At 40.5% G+C, this 18,972-nt stretch overlaps 1 protein-coding gene across 2 annotated transcripts in view; it reads right to left on the minus strand.

The window, feature by feature from the left end:
* Nucleotides 1–2,006: 2,006 nt before the first annotated feature.
* LOC140905331 (B-cell receptor-associated protein 29-like) overlaps nucleotides 2,007–18,972 on the minus strand; it is a 55,808-nt gene continuing 38,842 nt past the window's right edge. For both annotated transcript variants that reach the window (XM_073328454.1, XM_073328453.1), the window contains exons 7-8: nucleotides 7,605–7,705; nucleotides 2,007–3,217 (exon numbers count right to left, since the gene is read on the minus strand). In XM_073328454.1, coding sequence (XP_073184555.1) covers nucleotides 3,179–3,217; nucleotides 7,605–7,705 — 140 coding nt within the window. In that variant the 3' untranslated portion in view covers nucleotides 2,007–3,178. The remainder of the gene's footprint in view (nucleotides 3,218–7,604; nucleotides 7,706–18,972) is intronic.

Here is an 18,972-nt window from a genome sequence, read left to right on the forward strand (position 1 = left end):
ATTAATGGAATATCTTTAAGACAGAAACAAGAGATGGAGGCAAAGTAGAGAGTCTGAAAATTAGGGGTTGCTTAAAATCTGCATTTACTGAAACACGTTCCCTATACTGATAAGTATGGCTACTGTCCTGTTCTCCTCCAGTTCTTTTCAAGACTGGCTTCTACAAGTATTCCTATGTCAGCCAGTATATAATTGCTAGGCTGAGGGGCAAGTTTATGTAATTATAAAACTTTTAAAGAGAATGATTTACAGCCAGTATGTGTCTGTATATAAAATTGGACATACAATGGTCCCACTCTCCTCTTCACCTTAAACAAACGATATTCTAAGAATTCTAACCTAAATGGTAGTGCAGAGTTGCTCTGCACTGTTAATCTAAATTACAGTTGCATTTCACTGCAAGAGTACTTTATTCCTTTCTATAGCATGTCAAAACTTTGGGATCCTTCACAATGCTAGGTACTATTTCAGGTGGAGCAGACAAGGAACTTTAACTACTTAGGTTTCTAACACTTTCATAAGCACCAGTTTTCAGTTCCTTATGTTTTTGCCAAACTTTTTAAAGATTTTAAATCTGGGTGTCTGCTTTAGGCATTTTTTTAATTTCAGCTGTTTTTGTTCAGTTGTTTCTGAAAATGAGAGTAGGGAAAAATAGGTACTGTACACGGGCAATGGTAAATTCTGGTATTTTCAAACTGTTAGGTACTTGATTTTATACTTGATTTTATACTTTGAAATGTAGGTTTTTGTATGTTAATATTAAGGTTGTGTCCAAGCCATATTTACTGTATAGACAAGCTGATAACATAAAAGCATTTAGTTGGAGCCATAAAAGTTTTAGGCTCTAATCCTAAAAGTTGAGCTGCATGGATTGACCGTTGTGGCTGCACAGAGCCCCAATTCCCTCTAGATTATCTTGCAAGATTGGGGCCTTACTTTCTAAAATTTTATCAGAAAAAACACTCAACAAACAAAGAAATCTGATGAGGTTCAACAAGGACAAGTGCAGAGTCCTGCACTTAGGACGGAAGAATCCCAGGCACCGCTACAGACTAGGGACTGAATGGCTAGGCGGCAATTCTGCAGAAAAGGACCTAGGGGTTACAGTGGACGAGAAGCTGGATATGAGTCAAAAGTGTGTCCTTGTAGCAAGAAGGCCAATGGCATTTTGGGATGTATAAGTAGGGGCATTGCCAGCAGATCGAGGGATGTGATCGTTCCCCTCTATTCGACATTGGTGAGGCCTCATCTGGAGTACTGATTCCAGTTTTGGGCCCCACATTAGAAGAAAGATGTGGAAAATTGGAAAACATACAGCGGAGGGCAACAAAAATGATTAGGGGACTGGAACACATGACTTATGAGGAGAGGCTGAGGGAACTGGGATTATTTAGTCTGCGGAAGAGAAGAATGCGGGGGGGGGGGGGATTTGAAAGCTGCTTTCAACTACCTGAAAGGTGGTTCCAAAGAGGATGGATCTAGACTATTCTCAGTGGTAGCGGATGACAGGACAAGGAGTAATGTTCTCAAGTTGCAGTGGGGGAGATTTAGGTTGGATATTAGGAAAAACTTTTTCACTAGGAGGGTGGTGAAACACTGGAATGCGTTACCTAGGGAGGTGGTGGAATCTCCTTCCTTAGAAGTTTTTAAGGTCAGGCTTGACAAAGCCCTGGCTGGGATGATTTAGTTGGGGATTGGTCCTGTTCTGAGCAGGGGGTTGGACTAGATGACCTCCTGAGGTCCCTTCCAACCCTGATATTCTATGATTCTAGGATATATTTTCATTTTCATTTTTTGCCTGAATTTCAAAAAATGTTTTAAATTTCTATATAGAAAAAAAATTCCTCCCACCCCCCCAAGCATATGCCACTAACTTCCCTGCTAGGCTGAATAACTTTGCTGAGCACATACTTTTTTGTATGACATGTGTTCAGATGGTCTGTTCTGAACTTTTGGATTAACATTAGTTTTTGAACCCTCCGGTCTGTATTAATTTAAAAACACTATTATCAGCATCAAACATACATATTTATTGGACAAGGCAAGTGAAATAGTAATGTTATGAAAATGTTGTTTTGTTCTTCATGTGGGTAATTATAAACTCTGATTTTCAGGTTTTAATAGAGACAGTTTATCAGATAAAATGGACATTTTCCACAAACACACTGAAACTCATAAGCTTAAACAATCCCTTTAATATAATCATCATATCCAACTTTTAAGTACAAAATTTGAATCACTAATGAAAAAATTACTCAATTTAGCTGTCAGATGCAAAAGAACAGATAATGTATATTTAATTTGAGGTATTGTAGGATTACTCCTTAAACCATGAACTGCTTTTCATCAGTATAAGTAAATTATACATGAACGTTCTTTAAAGAATTTTACACTTTGCAAAGCAAGAAAGCTCAGCGGCACACACACACACACACACAAAGTAAACAATAGATTTAAATCCTTGTACAAATGGATCAGGGAACAATAAAAACCCCACGAATACTATTTTTTATGACAAAAAATTCTGAAGTACTCCAAAAGAATAACCCAAAGGCATGCAAAATGGATAATTGTGAAACACACCCATCTGTGTGGCACAATGGGAAAAAAACAAACTAGTGTGAGGTGGACTTAGAAATCTAACTTCCATATTTTTACTGATTGTCAATCAAATCCTTCTACATAAGTAGAATGGAAAATGAAGAATATTTAGCCTTATTTAACCCATAAGTAATCAAATTTCATAGGACTGCTGGCAAAAAAGGGTTAAAGTCACCATGTTTTCATGGTTTAGTGTGATTTACAAAACCACTCATATGTTACAAGCAATTGGTGTTATTGTGCATCATCCTTTTACCATTTTTGGGGGCAAAAGGATAGAGATCATCTGAGTTTTTAGTGCAGATGGAAAATTTCCATTATATGCTTATATTTTTCCTCACAAGAACTGAAATATGAACTTCAAGGCATATCCCATATATCACTTAGTATTCTCATTGCAACACGGAATATATTTGGCAACCAAGAGCGATAAGTAGAATCTGAGTAGTGAACTACAGTGCATTTGATTTTCTTAAGAAAATCAAACCTTGTGCCATCTACTTCAGGAGGTTAAAGAGAAGAACAAGAGACTTCACACTGATGCAGTTATATCTAAGCAGTCTTTCCTGAATTGCTTCTACAGGTCTTTCTTATCCTCCTCTTCATCTAGGAGGTCCTGCAAACAAAGAGACAGACATGTCAGAAAGAAGCAAATGAACAATTTTTGCATTTGGCAAGATTAGTAACTGATCTCTCAGGATGAATATCCTAATGTTAAATCCTGAAAGGACAAGAGATACTGGGCTCTCTCTGTGGCCACACAAGTTCAGAATGCATCAGAAACACTATGGTTCTACTGCATGAGGAGAACCAAGAAGATGAGGAATGGCACAGTTGGACTTCACATCCCAGAGCTAAGATCCCTGGAGTTCTCTCCACAGGGACTTCGGGAGGGGTTGTGGGTGGGCGAGCTGGCCAGGAGATTTAGCCAGTACACTGTACAGACCTACTAACTACAACCATACGTCCCAAAAGGCCAGTAAGCTGCAGCTATTACTATAGCTCAGGGGTGGCCAAACTCACTGACCCTCCGAGCCAGAGATGACAATCTTCAGAAGTTTGAGAACTGGGGTGTGTCTGCTGGGGCTTGGGGATTCAACCCTGCTCCTGCTGAAGTCCTAAGCCCTGGCAGGCGCGCCCTGTGAGGCTGAAACCCCGAGAACCCCTCCCTGCTGTGCAGAAGCAGCCCCAAGCCCCACACCCTGCTGCAGGGCAGAAGCCCTGAGTTCCTCCTAACCCCAGTCTGGTAGGCAGAGGATGGGGGGGCCTCTGCGAGCTGCACTTTAACTGTAAAAGAGCCACATGTGGCTCACGAGCTGCAGTTTGGCCACTCCTGCTACAGCTCATAAGCTGCAGTATGGATGCAGCTATGTAGGTGGTTGGGGTCTGGCTTCTGGGTTGAGGGGAAAAGTCTGTCTTCCTCAACACTCATGTTGATTTCCTATATATAAGAAAGGGCTTGTCTTCACTATTAGGGAGATTGATGCTGCTGCAATCGATGTAGTGGGTGTCAATTTAGCGGGTCTAGTGAAGACCTGCTAAATCGATGGCTGAGCGCTCTCCGGTCGACCCCTCCAAGAAGAGTAAGGTAAATCGACTGGAGAGCGTTTCCCATCAATGCAGCGCAGTGAAGACACCAGGATAAGTCAACCTAAGCTACATCAACTCCAGCTACATTATTCACGTACATGGAGTAATGTAACTTAGGTTGACTTACCCTGGTAGTGAAGACAAGCCCATAGAGATTTTAGCTTAAGTGCAGCAATTGTCAAAAGTGACCAAAAACACCAAAACTACACGTGGAGTTCCATATTCTCTTCATTTTAAGAAATAAAGTTTGTTCATTTAGCAAATCAAAGGTTTATAAACAGCAAAACAAAACCCCACAATAGACTGCAATCTCTTCCTGAAAGCCATCTGTATTCTTTCTGGAGGCTACATCACCACCCATAATGAAGATTCTACACTTAGAACTTGGTGGGCAATTTTGTTGATGTAGGAGTCAATAGAATTCTGCTCTCTCCAGTACAGCACTGCTGGAGTCTAGTTCCAGTGGCACAAACAAGTTGCTTAATACAATTAACAGAAACAAAATGACGTTTTCTCCAGTAAACATACATGATGGACCTAGAGGGCGCTAATGTGGGTGGTGACATTTTACAGAGTTACTTCTCTAACTGAAGCTGTACTTTAGAATAGTTGCAGAATTCTCTCAGCTTCTCAGAACTTCAGAGTTTGATTTTTTTTAGGTCAAGGCTGAGTATTGGCAGGGGTTCACGTGTGTTAGCAATGTCTGTAAAATTGTATATGACCATATCTTTCTCAGAGTGAGTATATGTTAATATAGAACTAATAAGGTATTACTTGTCCTGAGCCGGGAGGAAGAAAAGAGGCAAATATGCTCAATGCTTAGTTGAAGGAGAGGTGAGGGGAGAGGGGAAAAGCAATCTTGTACACAAAAAAACTATATTAAAGTAACAATAAGGTTGCAAAGTCAAACACTCAAAAAGTTAGGAACAACAGAATTAAGGTTGCCTGTGCAACCTTAATTTGGCTCTCTTGTGTGCATGCACATTATGACATGGGGTTTCCTTACATGATCACATCTACTATTTCTTCCAAAGAGCCAGCGCTCAGGATGGACAGTCAATGTGCACCTATTTGATATTTTGCTTTTATCCTCATTCAATATGTTCTTTTAACAGTTGTGTTTGTGCGTGCAATTTCTTTCCTTTTTTTTTTTTAAAAAAAGGACAACCAAAAACAAATTCCACCATGTGGCATCATATGGACACCCACATGGTTCATCAGCAGGGTTGGAACCTTTAGATCCACCACACACATCTGTCACTTGAGCTAATGGAGTAACTGATAGGAGTACTAGGATGTCATCCTCAATGTGGATCAGCATGAGTGTGGGGGAATGAGACACACACTTTGCCAGGGGCGTTCACAGATATTGCTGATGACAGAGGAATGGTGAGACTCAGGAATCTTGGTTTCCATTCTTGGCTTTGGAAGAGACTATACTGTAGGGAGCATTAAGACTTTTCTGCCTGTTCTCTCCTGCCCCCCTCCCCAAACTTGACTCCTTCAGCCTCATCCTCTTCAACGTGTCACAATCCTGTCTCTTTCCCACCCCTGGGCTCCTTGTCCAAGTCCAACTCTCCACTTCTCAGGCTTCTCATCCCAGTCTCCTAGTTCAGCCTCCCCCTGCTATCTCCCCATCCAAATCCTAGGGCAGGTCTACACTACAGGGCTAAATTGACCCAAGTTATGCAATTCCAGCTATGTGAATAATGTAGCTGGAGTTGATGTACCTTAGGTCGACTTAGTACGATGTCCATACCACGTGGGGTTGATGGGAGAAACTTTCCAGTCGTCTTACTTTATGCTTCTTGTTCCAGTGGAGTACCGGAGTCGACAGGAGAGCTATCGGTGGTCAATTTAGTGGGTCTTCACTAGACCTGCTAAATCGACCGCCAGTGGATCAATCGCTGTGCATCGATCCCCTGATAAGTGGGGACAGGCCCCCAGTCTCCTCTCCTTACTCAGTCTTATTGCCCAACCAGTCTCCCCAGCTCCATCATTTTCTCTCTCCCCACCCTCAGTTTTATCAGATACCTTGCACCACTCTACTCCTTTCCCTCCCTCCCCCACTCCTTTTTGCTGCTCTTGTCCTCTCTGTATTTTAAGTCAAGTAGCTTCCTCTTCATGCTCCCTGTGCAGCAGCAAAACTGTTTCTGGGTCTGCGTGCCACTGACGGCACAGGAGACACTAGCTCCCTGTATTCAGTTCTAGTGCCCAGCCTGAGGCAGCACGGAGCTGCAATTACAGAGAAAATCCAGCTTCTGCCCTAAAGCTCTGGGCTGGAATATATTCAGTCACTCTGGGGGTTGCATATGCATAGTCTAGTCAGTACAGGTTCTCTGAGGGGCTGGAGCATGCTCAGGAAAGACAGAATCTTCAGATGTTTTAGCTGTCATGTGAATATTTTTTAAATATTTAAATAGTTTGTAATTTAGTAAAATTTGCACCAATTTTTCCCAACAGCACAGGTACATTCCTGACACAAAGGCCATCGGCTGCCAAATTTCCAGTTACTGCTCCAAAGCACAGAGGCACTAGAGCGTCTCAAAGAAAAGCTCACCAGAATTTTGTTAATACCGTAAAACAATGTATTTTCCACAACTTTGTTCTTGGAAACAGCTGAACAATTTTGGCTGAAAAACTAAGAAAAAAATTGATCCCGAGGCAGACACCTGGAATGGAAAATTTCATCCCATATAATTAAAGTTTGACAATTTTGAATCAACTGAAAATAGGGTCTTACATGGGAAGGGTCTGGCAATCTTAACAGGCAGTGCTACCAGCCCTAACTATGTTTTTATAGTATTTCAATGCCTCTGAACCCTTAAGCCCAATAAAAATCCATGAAATGATTTTTTAAAGTGTTATTCAGCTTTTGCCAGTTAGGCTGCCTGTTAACATCTTGCACATCACTTAGTTTGAACAGAGTGTTTAGATTGACCTGTTTGTAGTCTCTTGCTTCCTGGTTCTTGAGCATTAACAATGCTGCAGCATTTGGATTGCAAATATCATAGAGGAATGTTTAAAACCATAAAACAAAAACCAACCCCAAACCCTCCCTCTCACTGTAATTTCCATTACCTTCTTGAAGCTTTCAGGCTCAGTCCTTGAGTGAAGGACTTCACATGAATCCTGAACTCAGCCCCCAAGCTACAGCACATCAACCTAGAAATCTGATGATGCCACCTTTCCTTACCTCAGAAAAATACTACCCAACTTTGCCATAAGATTCCTGCAAGAAGGCAGAATTCTACTAGGTATTTTTATTACCTTCAGGGAGTAATTTCCATTGTAACATATACTGAAGGGTTTGATAAATTCTCTTGCTCTTGGAAAAGAAACATCCAACTTGTGTAATTTTGTTAGTACAATTTCAGAACATTCTGCTCATGCAGTGAACCACAACCACCTACCTGCAGCCGTTCATGTTCTTTCATAAGGCGATCATATTCTCTTTTAAGGCCTTCAGATTGCTTTTTAACTGCAGTCACTTCATTTGTTGCCTTGGAAAGGGCTATAAGATATAGAAGTGAATTTATCAAAACACTTTAGTCACTGCATTTTGATATGAAGAAACATCTATGCAATAATGCTACAGCTGTCCAAGAGTAAAGTTTCAATTCTGTCTTTAACAGCATGTGCACCAGATATATATGTCCCAATTCTGATCTCGCATTGGTCTATGTCTATTGACTTCAAAAACGAAGGGTCTGAATCTGATCTCACATTGCTGTAAATATGAAGTATTGCCATTGTACTTTAAACAATCACAGGTAAGTAGATATTTGGTACTTAAGTAGTTTGTGAGTTATTACCTGAAGAAAATGAAATTCAAAATTATTACACTAGGAAGTTTCAGAAGAAGTTCATATTGTTTAATATATTGTATGAGTTTCCATTCCCTTTCCTTTATAGATTTGGTTAGAAAAGAAATATACTTATAAACAGTTGATGACCTTATAAAGAATTGCACCATCTACTGAACTGTATGATTGTCTAATTCTCATTGTGATCACCTTTATGTCTTACATTACGTTTAGTTTGTGTGTCCAAACCTGGACAGTATGAAATGATTTTAGTCAATGATTTCATAATTTGGGGCAGCTATTTTGGAGATTTGTTGTTACATTCAACCAAGATGTGTCAGAATGTAGGAAAGGGCTAGGGAGCTATATTCACTCTCTCTCACATCATTCTACAACCAGAAGCCTATTTGTACCAAGCCTTCTCAAGAATATGGAGAGGTGACTTCCTGTTAGTTTTCCAACAAGTATACGATTTTTTCTGTCCCCCCGTTTTAGGAGCATAAAAATAGTTGCAATTGCCTTTGCCTATTAGAGCTGCCATTACTGCCCAAGACAATTTCCCAGTCACCTATTTGCTCTTTAGTTCACCTGTTTTATTCTGGTGAACTGTCACTATAGTGTCAAATAGTGCTATAAGAGGGTTTAAGATCTGTTTGAATGTAATTTCTATTGGAGACAGCGTGTTTTGCATGCCTATCCAGTTTTCCGTGTGCAGAAATGTCTTATTTAGTGGTACCTAGAAGTTAAGTTGTTCAAATAATTTAAATGTTTGGTACTTGAGAAGATATTCTATGTTTTGCAGTATCTTTTCTGTCCATTTGCTTTTTGGAGTAAAATCTAATTTGTCATATAATTCACTTAACTTTGATAAGAAAATATGCATTTTACATATAGTCAGATTTCACCAATCATTTTTCATTTGTAAAAGAATGGCATTCTGAAGTGTCTCAAACTGATTTTTTTAAAGTGTAGGCCAGTTTGATTTATATTTCTGTTCCCAGAATTAGGGACTGCGTATCTACTGGAGGTTCCATTGTGCAGTAAGATTTGATTACTATAGGATATCCCAAGTTCAGACAAATGTGACACGTTTCAGGTGATGAGAGTTTGAATTATTTTAAATACATAATGGATTTATGCTCATTAAAGTAACCAGCCTGATAATATACACCACCATTTGTCTACCCAGATGTTACATCAAGCATCTTATATTTGCAAGCCTTACTTTTGCAAGTAGTCTAGCCCTATTGACCTTAATTGGACTACTTGGCAAATAAGTGTTGCAAGACCAGGTGCGATATTCCTCAGCAACATATTCATTTTAGTAATGTGTTAGACCTTTCCTAAGCAAAAACGTTACCAAGTAACTAAAGTGATGTGACATTCCTATGTGCTGTGGCAGATAGCTCCAAAACCTTTTGACATAAGAACATAACTCAGGAATGAAATGGGATTTCAGGAGGGCAAAGCAGTTTTGTCCATGGAATTCAAAAACATTTTAATTAGGAATGAAACAATCCCCCCTGCCCCCCTTCTCTATGGGAGCTCCAAGCTCCTTTTTAGTACTGCTGTATATCGCACAACACTTGAGGCCCTTCAATATAGCCATCAACCTTATGGCTAAGAAGTGCTGAACAGGACTTTTTAAAGCTCATCAACAAGGCCAAAAATGCCATTGTTGGGTGATAAAGAGCACTCCTTTCCCACTCTTCTACACCTACAAATTAAATTGGCCTAGCTACATTGCTCAGGGCTATGAAAAATTTTGTTCCCTGTGTGACATAGTTAGATTTGCCTAACTTGCATATGCGAACGGAAGAATTCTTCCATTGACCTAGCTATCACCTCTCCAAAAGGTGGATTATCCATATCAAAAGAAAAAAAAAACAACACTTCCATCAATTTAGGAAGCATCTACGCTACAGCTGCATTGCCATAGCTGTCCTATTATAGTTGCTGTAGTGTAGACATGGCGTTAACGTGCTGCCTGTATAGCTACCTATGCTAGGAGGTACAAGAGACAGACTCCAAATTAGATCACCCACATTGCAATACAGGCTATTAACTATTAGCCTAAGAGGTTAACCCACAAAGCTATTTTTAAAAGCAAGTCTAATTGTAACAAAATGTAAAAGGTGACTTTTTTTTAAAAAATTACCTTTGTTGCTTGCCTTCCCTCAACCCTTGTCAGTGTCCTTAGACTATGAGCTCAAGATAGTGACCATTTCTTTAGTCCCCAGAACACGCCTAGCAAATTGCAGATGCAATCATAAACCAAGATGCTGTTCTCAGCAGACTTTGAACAAAGCATAAGTGCTTAATAAAGAGAAGGAACAGGGGAACTAGTCTGAAACAGGGGCAACACTTATTTTGCTATTACCTTGACTGCTCCTCTGTTGAAATCATCATCCACGCCTCATTTCTTTATGCCTCACTTCTGGAATTTCCTTTTCTATGCCTTCCCAAGACCCAGGTCTCCAGACTCCAGCATATGAAGAAAGATACTATATACCTTCACATATACCCGAAGGTGGATGACTGCAACATCCACATTTTTTAGACATTCCATTGGGTCTTCATTTGACAATCTAGTTCAAAATCAACCTTATTTTTTAAATTTTCCATGGGCTTTCTTTTTTTAAACGTTCCATAGCCTTACCTCATAGACCTGGGATGAAATGCCGTCTGCACTGAAGTCAATGGCAAAACTCCAACTGACTGCAATGGAGCCAGGATTTCACTCCTTGTGTCTCTATATTCCTCCTTTCACTCCCCCTCTCTGCTAGTCTTGCACTGTCCTCCTCTCGTCCTTTAATACCATCTTGCTAGTATTAATGTAAGAATCTTCTTCTCCACAACTCCCATAATTTGGAACAGCCAGCCATTCTGCACATCTGACAAGTGAACTCTCCATTATATTTACAATCTTTGCTGAAATTCTCTTCCTTTCTTATATTACTTAACTTTCTCTTCTGCTACTGAAATATCTGACACTCACACACGTGGGAATCAAATCAATAAGTGTTACTCTTTATAAGTTTTTAATATTTACATTGCAAATAAAATGTAAACACATGTTCTCTTTTCCCTCTTCACTTTGAGGTTCCTCTCTATGCTGTATAGAAAACTAAAAAGGAAACATACTCCAGGATTTAATAGTTTTTCTTCATACTTAGGGATTTCACAATCTAATGCCATTGCACTATTTTTCATACAATATTTTGGTAACTTGATCTAATAGTAGCTACTGGGCTGTTTCACAAGAAGCTGAACACTGCTTTGGTTATAACTAAAAACACCCATATCTCTAAACATGAACAAAATATCTAAAGATATCTGTAGATCAACAAAGCAAACAACTCATTGCATCGTCTCAATGTTTTGACCACAACAGACTCATGACAGGAATACCTCACCGAATCCTAGCCGAAGGAAAGCAAAGGCCAAGTTGTCCCTTCCCCCTCTGTGGGGAAATGACGAAAACCCCATTGATCCCTGCTGTGGACTACAGAATGAGTTGATCGCTGCTGTTCCTGGTGCAAGTGCTGGACGAACCAACTAGGGGCAGAGCTGCTCTTGACCTGCTGCTCACAAACCAGGAAGAATTAGTAGGGGGATGCAAAAGTGGATGGGAACCCTGGAAGGCAGTGATCATGAGATGGTCGCGTTCAGGATCCTGACACAGGGAAGAAAGGAGAGCAGCAAAATACGGACCCTGGACTTCAGAAAAGCAGACTTTGACTCCCTCTGGGAACTGATGGGCAGGATCCCCTGGGAGAAAAACAGGAGGGGGAAAGGAGTACAGGAGAGTTGGCTGTATTTTAAAGAATCCTTATTGAGGTTACAGCGACAAACCATCCCGACGTGTAGAAAGTCTAGTAAATATGGCAGGCGACCAGTTTGGCTTCACAGTGAAATCCTTGCTGATCTTAAACACAAAAAAGCAGCTTACAAGAAGTGGAAGATTGGACAGGGAAGAGTATAAAAATATTGCTCGGGCATGCAGGAGTGAAATCAGGAAGGCCAAATCACACTTGGAGTTGCAGCTAGCAAGAGGTATTAAGAGTAACAAGAAGGGTTTCTTCAGGTATGTTATCAACAAGAAGAAAGTCAAGGAAAGTGTGGGCCCCTTACTGAATGAGGGAGGCAACCTAGTGCCAGAGGATGTGGAAAAAGCTAATGTACTCAATGCTTTTTTTGCCTCTGTCTTCACAAACAAGGTCAGCTCCCAGACTACTGCACTGGGCAGCACAGCTTGGGAAGGAGGTGGCCAGGCCTCTGTGGAGAAAGAAGTGGTTCGGGACTATTTAGAAAAGCTGGACGAGCACAAGTCCATGGGGCCGGATGCGCTGCATCAGAGACTGCTAAAGGAGTTGGCGGATGTGATTGCAGAGCCATTGGCCATTATCTTTGAAAACTCATGGTGATCGGGTGAAGTCCCGGACAACTGGAAAAAGGCTAATGTAGTGCCCATCTTTAAAAAAAAGAGAAGAAGGAGGATCCTGGGAACTGCAGGCCAGTCAGCCTCACCTCCGTCCCTGGAAAAATCATGGAGCAGGTCCTCAAGGAATCAATTCTGAAGCACTTAGAGGAGAGGAAAGTGATCAGGAACAGTTAGCATGGATTCACCAAGGGCACGTCATGCCTGACTAATCGAATTGCCTTCTATGACGAGATAACTGGCTGTGTGGATGAGGGGAAAGCAGAGGACCTGTTGTTCCTTGACTTTAGCAAAGCTTTTGACACGGTCTCCCACAGTATTCTTGCCAGCAAGTTAAAGAAGTATGGGCTGGATGAATGGACTATAAGGTGGATAGAAAGCTGGCTAGATTGTTGGGCTCAACAGGTAGTGATCAATGGCTCCATGTCTAGTTGGCAGCTGGTATCAAGTGGAGTGCCCGAAGGGTTGATCCTCAGGCTGGTTTTATTCAATATCTTCATAAATGATCTGGAGGATGGTGTGGATTGCACCCTCAGCAAGTTTGCAGATCACACTAAACTGGGAGGAGAGGTAGATACGCTGGAGGGCAAGGACAGGACACAGAGGGACCTAGACAAACTAGAGGATTGGGCCAAAAGAAATCTGACGAGGTTCAACAAGGACATGTGCAGAGTCCTGCACTTAGGACGGAAGAATCCCAGGCACCGCTACAGACTAGGGACTGAATGGCTAGGCAGCAGTTCTGCAGAAAACGACCTAGGGGTTACAGTGGACGAGAAGCTGGATATGAGTCAACAGCGTGCTGTTGTTGCTAAGAAGGCCAATGGCATTTTGGGATGTATATGTAGGGGCACTGCCAGCAGATCGAGGGACACGATCGTTCCCCTCTATTAGACATTGGTGAGGCCTCATCTGGAGTACTATGTCCAGTTTTGGGCCCCACATTAGAAGAAAGATGTGGAAAAATTGGAAAACATCCAGTGGAGGGCAACAAAAATGATTAGGGGACTGGAACACATGACTTATGAGGAGAGGCTGAGGGAACTGGGATTATTTAGTCTGCGGAAGAGAAGAATGCGGGGAGGGATTTGAAAGCTGCTTTCAAATACCTGAAAGGTGGTTCCAAAGAGGATGGATCTAGACTATTCTCAGTGATAGCCGATGACAGGACAAGGAGTAATGTTCTCAAGTTGCAGTGGGGGAGATTTAGGTTGGATATTAGGAAAAACTTTTTCACTAGGAGGGTGGTGAAACACTGGAATGCGTTACCACTGGAATCTCCTTCCTTAGAAGTTTTTAAGGTCAGGCTTGACAAAGCCCTGGCTGGGATGATTTAGTTGGGGATTGGTCCTGCTTTGAGCAGGGGGTTGGACTAGATGACCTCCTGAGGTCCCTACCAACCCTGATATTCTATGATTCTATGAGAAGAATTGTGCTGCCTTTGCAGAGTTATTTCCCCACCACCTTTTCTGAACACCTCCCTGTGAGCCACACATTGCCGTCCAATCAACCCTATGGTAAATCCCCACCTATAGTAATGATGTCTGAATCATTAACTTAGCTGCACTGGACATGCTCATGTTCTACAATATGAATCTTATGACAACATCAGTGAACAAATACATTTAACCAGAATAATGTAGAAAATGTGCACAATGTAGCTAAGATTACACTGTTATTTTACATGCTAGGATTGTGTTACAAGCTTTTCCAAGGTATTTTTTTAAAGGGAAAAAGCCCCCCCAAAAATCCTTTTAGCGACATAAAGGCACTTAGAATCTGTGCATCTATAAGAACAGAAGGGACCATAATCTACTCTGACTTCCTGTCTAAATACAGGCCATAGAACTTCCCCACAATAATTCTTAGAACATATCTTTTAGAAAAGCATTCAAACTTGATTTTTAAATGACCAGCATATGCCTTGGTAAATTCTTCCAATAGTTAATTACTCTTACCATTAAAAATATAAGCCTTATTCCCTGTCTGAATCTGTCCAGGTACAACTTCCAGCCACTGGATCATGTTATACCTTTCTCTGCTTGATTGAAGAACCCCCTATTAAATATCTGTTCTTCACGTATGTATTTATAATGTGTAATCAAGTTACCCCTTCACCTCCTCTTTATCAAGCAAAACAGATGGAGCTCCTTCACACTATCACTATAAAGCAGGTTTTCTAATCCTTTATTGTTCTTGTGGCTCTTCTCTGAACGTACTCCAATTTATCAACATATTTCTTGAATTGTTGATAGCAGAACTGGACACAATATTCCAGCAAGGTCGCACCAGTGCCAAATTCAGAGGTAAAATAACCTCTCTATTCCTACTCAAGATTCTCCCAGGATCACATTAGCTCTTTTGGCCATAGTATAACACTGGGAGTTCATTTTCACCTGATTATTCATCACAACCTCCAAATCTTTTTCAGAATCACTGATTCCTAGGATAGATTTCCCCATCCTGTAAGTATGGTCTTCATTCTTTGTTAACAGATGCATAGATTTAAGCTATATTAAAAGTTTGCTTGTGCCCAGTTTACCAAATGATCCAGACTGCTTTGTACCAGTGACTTGTCCTCTTCATTATTTAAAACTCCCCTGACTTTTGTGTTATCAGCAAACTATCAGTGATGATTTTATGTCTTCTTCCAGGTCATTGACAAAAATGTTAAATCGAAGAAAGAACTAACCTTTATGGAAGCAAACCTGTTCAATGATGATTCCTTGTTTACTGGTCTCAAAATTTAACTATCAGCCAGTTTTCAATCTATTTAATGTGTGCTAATTTTATATCATTCTAGTTTTTTAATCAAAATGTTATGTAGTACCAAGTCAAATGCCTTACACAAGCCTAAGTATATTACGTCAACACTATTACCTTTATCAACCAAACTTGTAACCTCATCAAAACCAAATATTAAGTTAGTTTGATCGGATCTATTTTCCATAAACCATGTTGATTTGAATTAATTACATTACCTTCCTTTAGTTCTTTACTAATTGAGTCCTGTACCAGCTGCTCCATTATCTTGACTGGGATTGATGTCAGGCTGACAGATCTATAATTACCTAGGTCATCCTGTTCACCTTTTAAAAAATTGGCAAACTAGCTTACTTCCAGTCTTCTGGAACTTCCCCAGTGTTCCAAGACTTACTGAAAATCAACGTTAACAGTCCAGAGAGCTCCTCAGCCAGTTCTTTTAAAACTCTTGAACGCAAGTCACCTGGACCTGCTGATTTTAAAGTATCTGACTTTAGTAGCTTCTGTTTAACATCCTCCAGAGATATTAGTGAAATGGAAAGTGTGTTTCACCATATGAGGAGACCGTATCATCTGTTTTACTCCAAATAAATAACAGAAATATTTACTGAAGACCTCTACATTTTCTGCATTATTGCTGATAATTCTACCATTGCCATTTAGTAATGGACCAATACCATTGTCAGGATTCTTTTTGTTCCTATTATATTTTAAAAATTCCTTATTGTCCCTATGAACTTATGAAAATACTTATGTTTCACTGGTGACCAACCACATGCATTGAAAAGTGTAGATTTAAGAACATGTTCAGCACCTCCAACTCTCAAAGTCTCTGTCCCCAAATCCCAGCCTTAAAAACTCAAATGGGCAAGGGTAGGATGCTCTTGCCTGGGCCACAGAAGAGGACTGGAATTGTTCTAAGAGGGCTTCTCCACCCTAATAACTGGAAAGGCTGCAGTGTTCCTATGACATACTCCTCTCCGCAGAAGTGGCGGATCAGCTCATCACAACAATTCTTAGACTCTTCCCCTGCCCAAACTATTAATCCTTTACTAGGAAAATGGCTTTGCTACCAGATAATTCATGCAGCAATTAAATCAGTGTTGGTTGCAAGGTAATTTTTTTTTAAAATTGCTAATACTTTGCACTTATATAGTTTGAAAGGGTATGTGAAGGGCCACTTTCTTTAGAGGATCTCAACGTGTATTTGCAAAACATTTTCCAGGAAGGGAAAATAAGGCATAGACAGGCTAAGGGATTTGTCCAAGATAACAGCAAGCCAGTTGTAGAGCTGGGAGTAATATTTAGATCTCCTGACTCTCAGTACTGTGCTCTAAATCAGAACACATCCTTCAGAAATGTTAATTCTTCATTAAAAACTAATTCACTTGGCTCCCCTCCCCCCAGCATTTTCACTGTTTTTATGTTGAGTGAGCAATTCCAAGCAATGGGATAAAATGTTTATCAAATTCAAATCAAGTTTCTCCCTTGCAGAGGGACTTCATAACATCTTAATATGGTACTTAAGTAGATTGGCAGGGCCTGCAAAAGCCCTCCTCACAAGGGTTAATGATATCCCTTTGAAAAACTATAACCAGAAATACTCAGCTATAACATGTACTACATTGTATGGGATGCCCCTTAATAAAGTTATGGTCTAGAGGTTAAAGCAAAAGGATGGGAGCATGGTGGGCTTGTCTTGTATACCTAGCTCTGCCAATAGCTCAACATGTGACCTGACCTGGTCACTTAACCTTCTTGTATCTCAATTTCCCCATTTGTAGATGGAAACCGATGTTTACTCAATTTTGTAAAATGTTTTGAGATCCTGTGAAGGTTTTCACGTAAAGGGCATTTTCACACATCCCTTCAGCCTGGTTCTAACCCACACCCAGAGATGACCTGTGCCTGCCGACAGCAGGGGTGGGAAGACAGAGTGAGGGCAGCCAGCTTCAGCAGTATTACTGAGCGTGCTTAGTACAAGCCAAACAGCAAATCTGGGGGGGGACCCCACATTCTCCCCCCCGTGTTGTCTCTGCCCCCACCTCTTTAAAACAAAAACCTACATAATGCCCAAACTGAACTCTCACTGGTAGTGATAAAATTTATCAAATGCTTTCATGTGTCCCCATTTCTTGTTCATACCTTTCAAATCTTGAACAATCTTGCATCAATTTATTTTAAATTAAAAAAAAATTAATGATTGTAATATTATAGGTCTTGAAATGGTGTGTGTATTTTAAAACTAGATTGGCCAAAACCATCCCTTACCTCCTCCCATAAAACCCAGAGAACTAGCAACACAATGTTCTTGTTACAATTATTTTGTACACAAATCAAATCTGTTTAAAGGATCCAGGATCCTGTTTCAACAGCATCTTTTTCCTTCCCCCCGCCCCACATCAGCCTCTGAGAACTATTCTGAATTCTTTTTAGTTCTCTGTGTGTGTGTGTAAATATAATGTGTTCAAAAGCACCTGAAGGTATGTCTACACGGCAGCCAGGAGGTGAGATTCTCAGTGTGGGCAGACAGACTTGCACTAGCTCACCTTGAGCTAGTGTGTTAAAAACATCTGTGTGGAGATTGCAATACTGGAGGCAGCTTGGGCTGTCTGAGTTTGGACCCAGGGGGTCAGGCTGGCTTGAACTCAGGCTGCCAGCCCAAGTCTCAGCCAGTGCTGCAACATCCCCACTGCTACTTTTAGCACACTAGCTTGAACTAAGTTAGCACGAGTCCCAGGTGCAGTGTAGACATACCCGAAATCTCATTTTCAAAAGTGACTTAAACTTAAGCTTCGATGTACCAAATGCACTTTTGAAAATTTTATGCATCAAGTTCAAAATTCTCTCCCCACACATACTTTAAACGTTTTGCAAAACATGAATGCCACATTAAACAACGAAAGAGACAGATGTTATCCCCTTTGCTTATTGTGGCTGGAAGGCTGACAGGAAAAAAGAGACATGTCAGTGGGGTTCTGTGTCCTCTTATTTTGGATTTCTTATTCTGTGTAGTGGAACAGCTTTGATATGGATGGAGTCTAGTATGGAAGAAGGGTCATATGTAATGAAAATATATAGGAATGGAAGAGCAGAAGGGTTGTCATGCTCTCAGATACAGGCAGAACATTTGGTGCAAGTCATATGGAGTTGAGCATTATAATGAGATGTTCACATACTACTGCGGAATTTGGCAGGGATCTGTTCTGCTGCAATGCTTAATTAATACTTGTCAATCCGTATAACAATTTTGTTATGTGTAAATAAAGCTGTAGCTTTTACTAGATGATATTAGTGCAGTGCCCGCAGAAGGCCAGGTGAGTTGAGGAGGAAAAGGAGTAGGTCAATTCTGCTGTACTTCCCTCAGAAAAGGTACCATCGTCATGAACAACAAATACTTCACATTTCAATAGCTCCCTAAAGTACAGGATCCATAAGTGAGAAAGGATGGATAAGACAAATGCCTGGTTAATATACAGAGAGACAAGGTAGAGGAGGTTAATATATAGTCATTTAAATGTATTCAACTAGGCAAGACTTTTCTAATCCATTCATGAAAAGGATAGCTAAGAGAAGGAAAGTCCTGCAAATTAAACTCAGACCAGTTTATTTCATTGCGGGTTTTTAGACAATTTATGGCACTAGCAAAATAGTGTATTATGTTGTTTCAGTATGTAGGGTTATGATGTTTACTATTGATTGAAATTTAGGAAACTAAAACACACCAAAGAAACTTCACAATTTCAGAAATAGCCTTGAGACGTGCCCCTG

The sequence above is a fragment of the Lepidochelys kempii genome, chromosome 1, assembly GCF_965140265.1.
Source record: "Lepidochelys kempii isolate rLepKem1 chromosome 1, rLepKem1.hap2, whole genome shotgun sequence".
NCBI classification, from domain to species: domain Eukaryota; kingdom Metazoa; phylum Chordata; order Testudines; family Cheloniidae; genus Lepidochelys; species Lepidochelys kempii.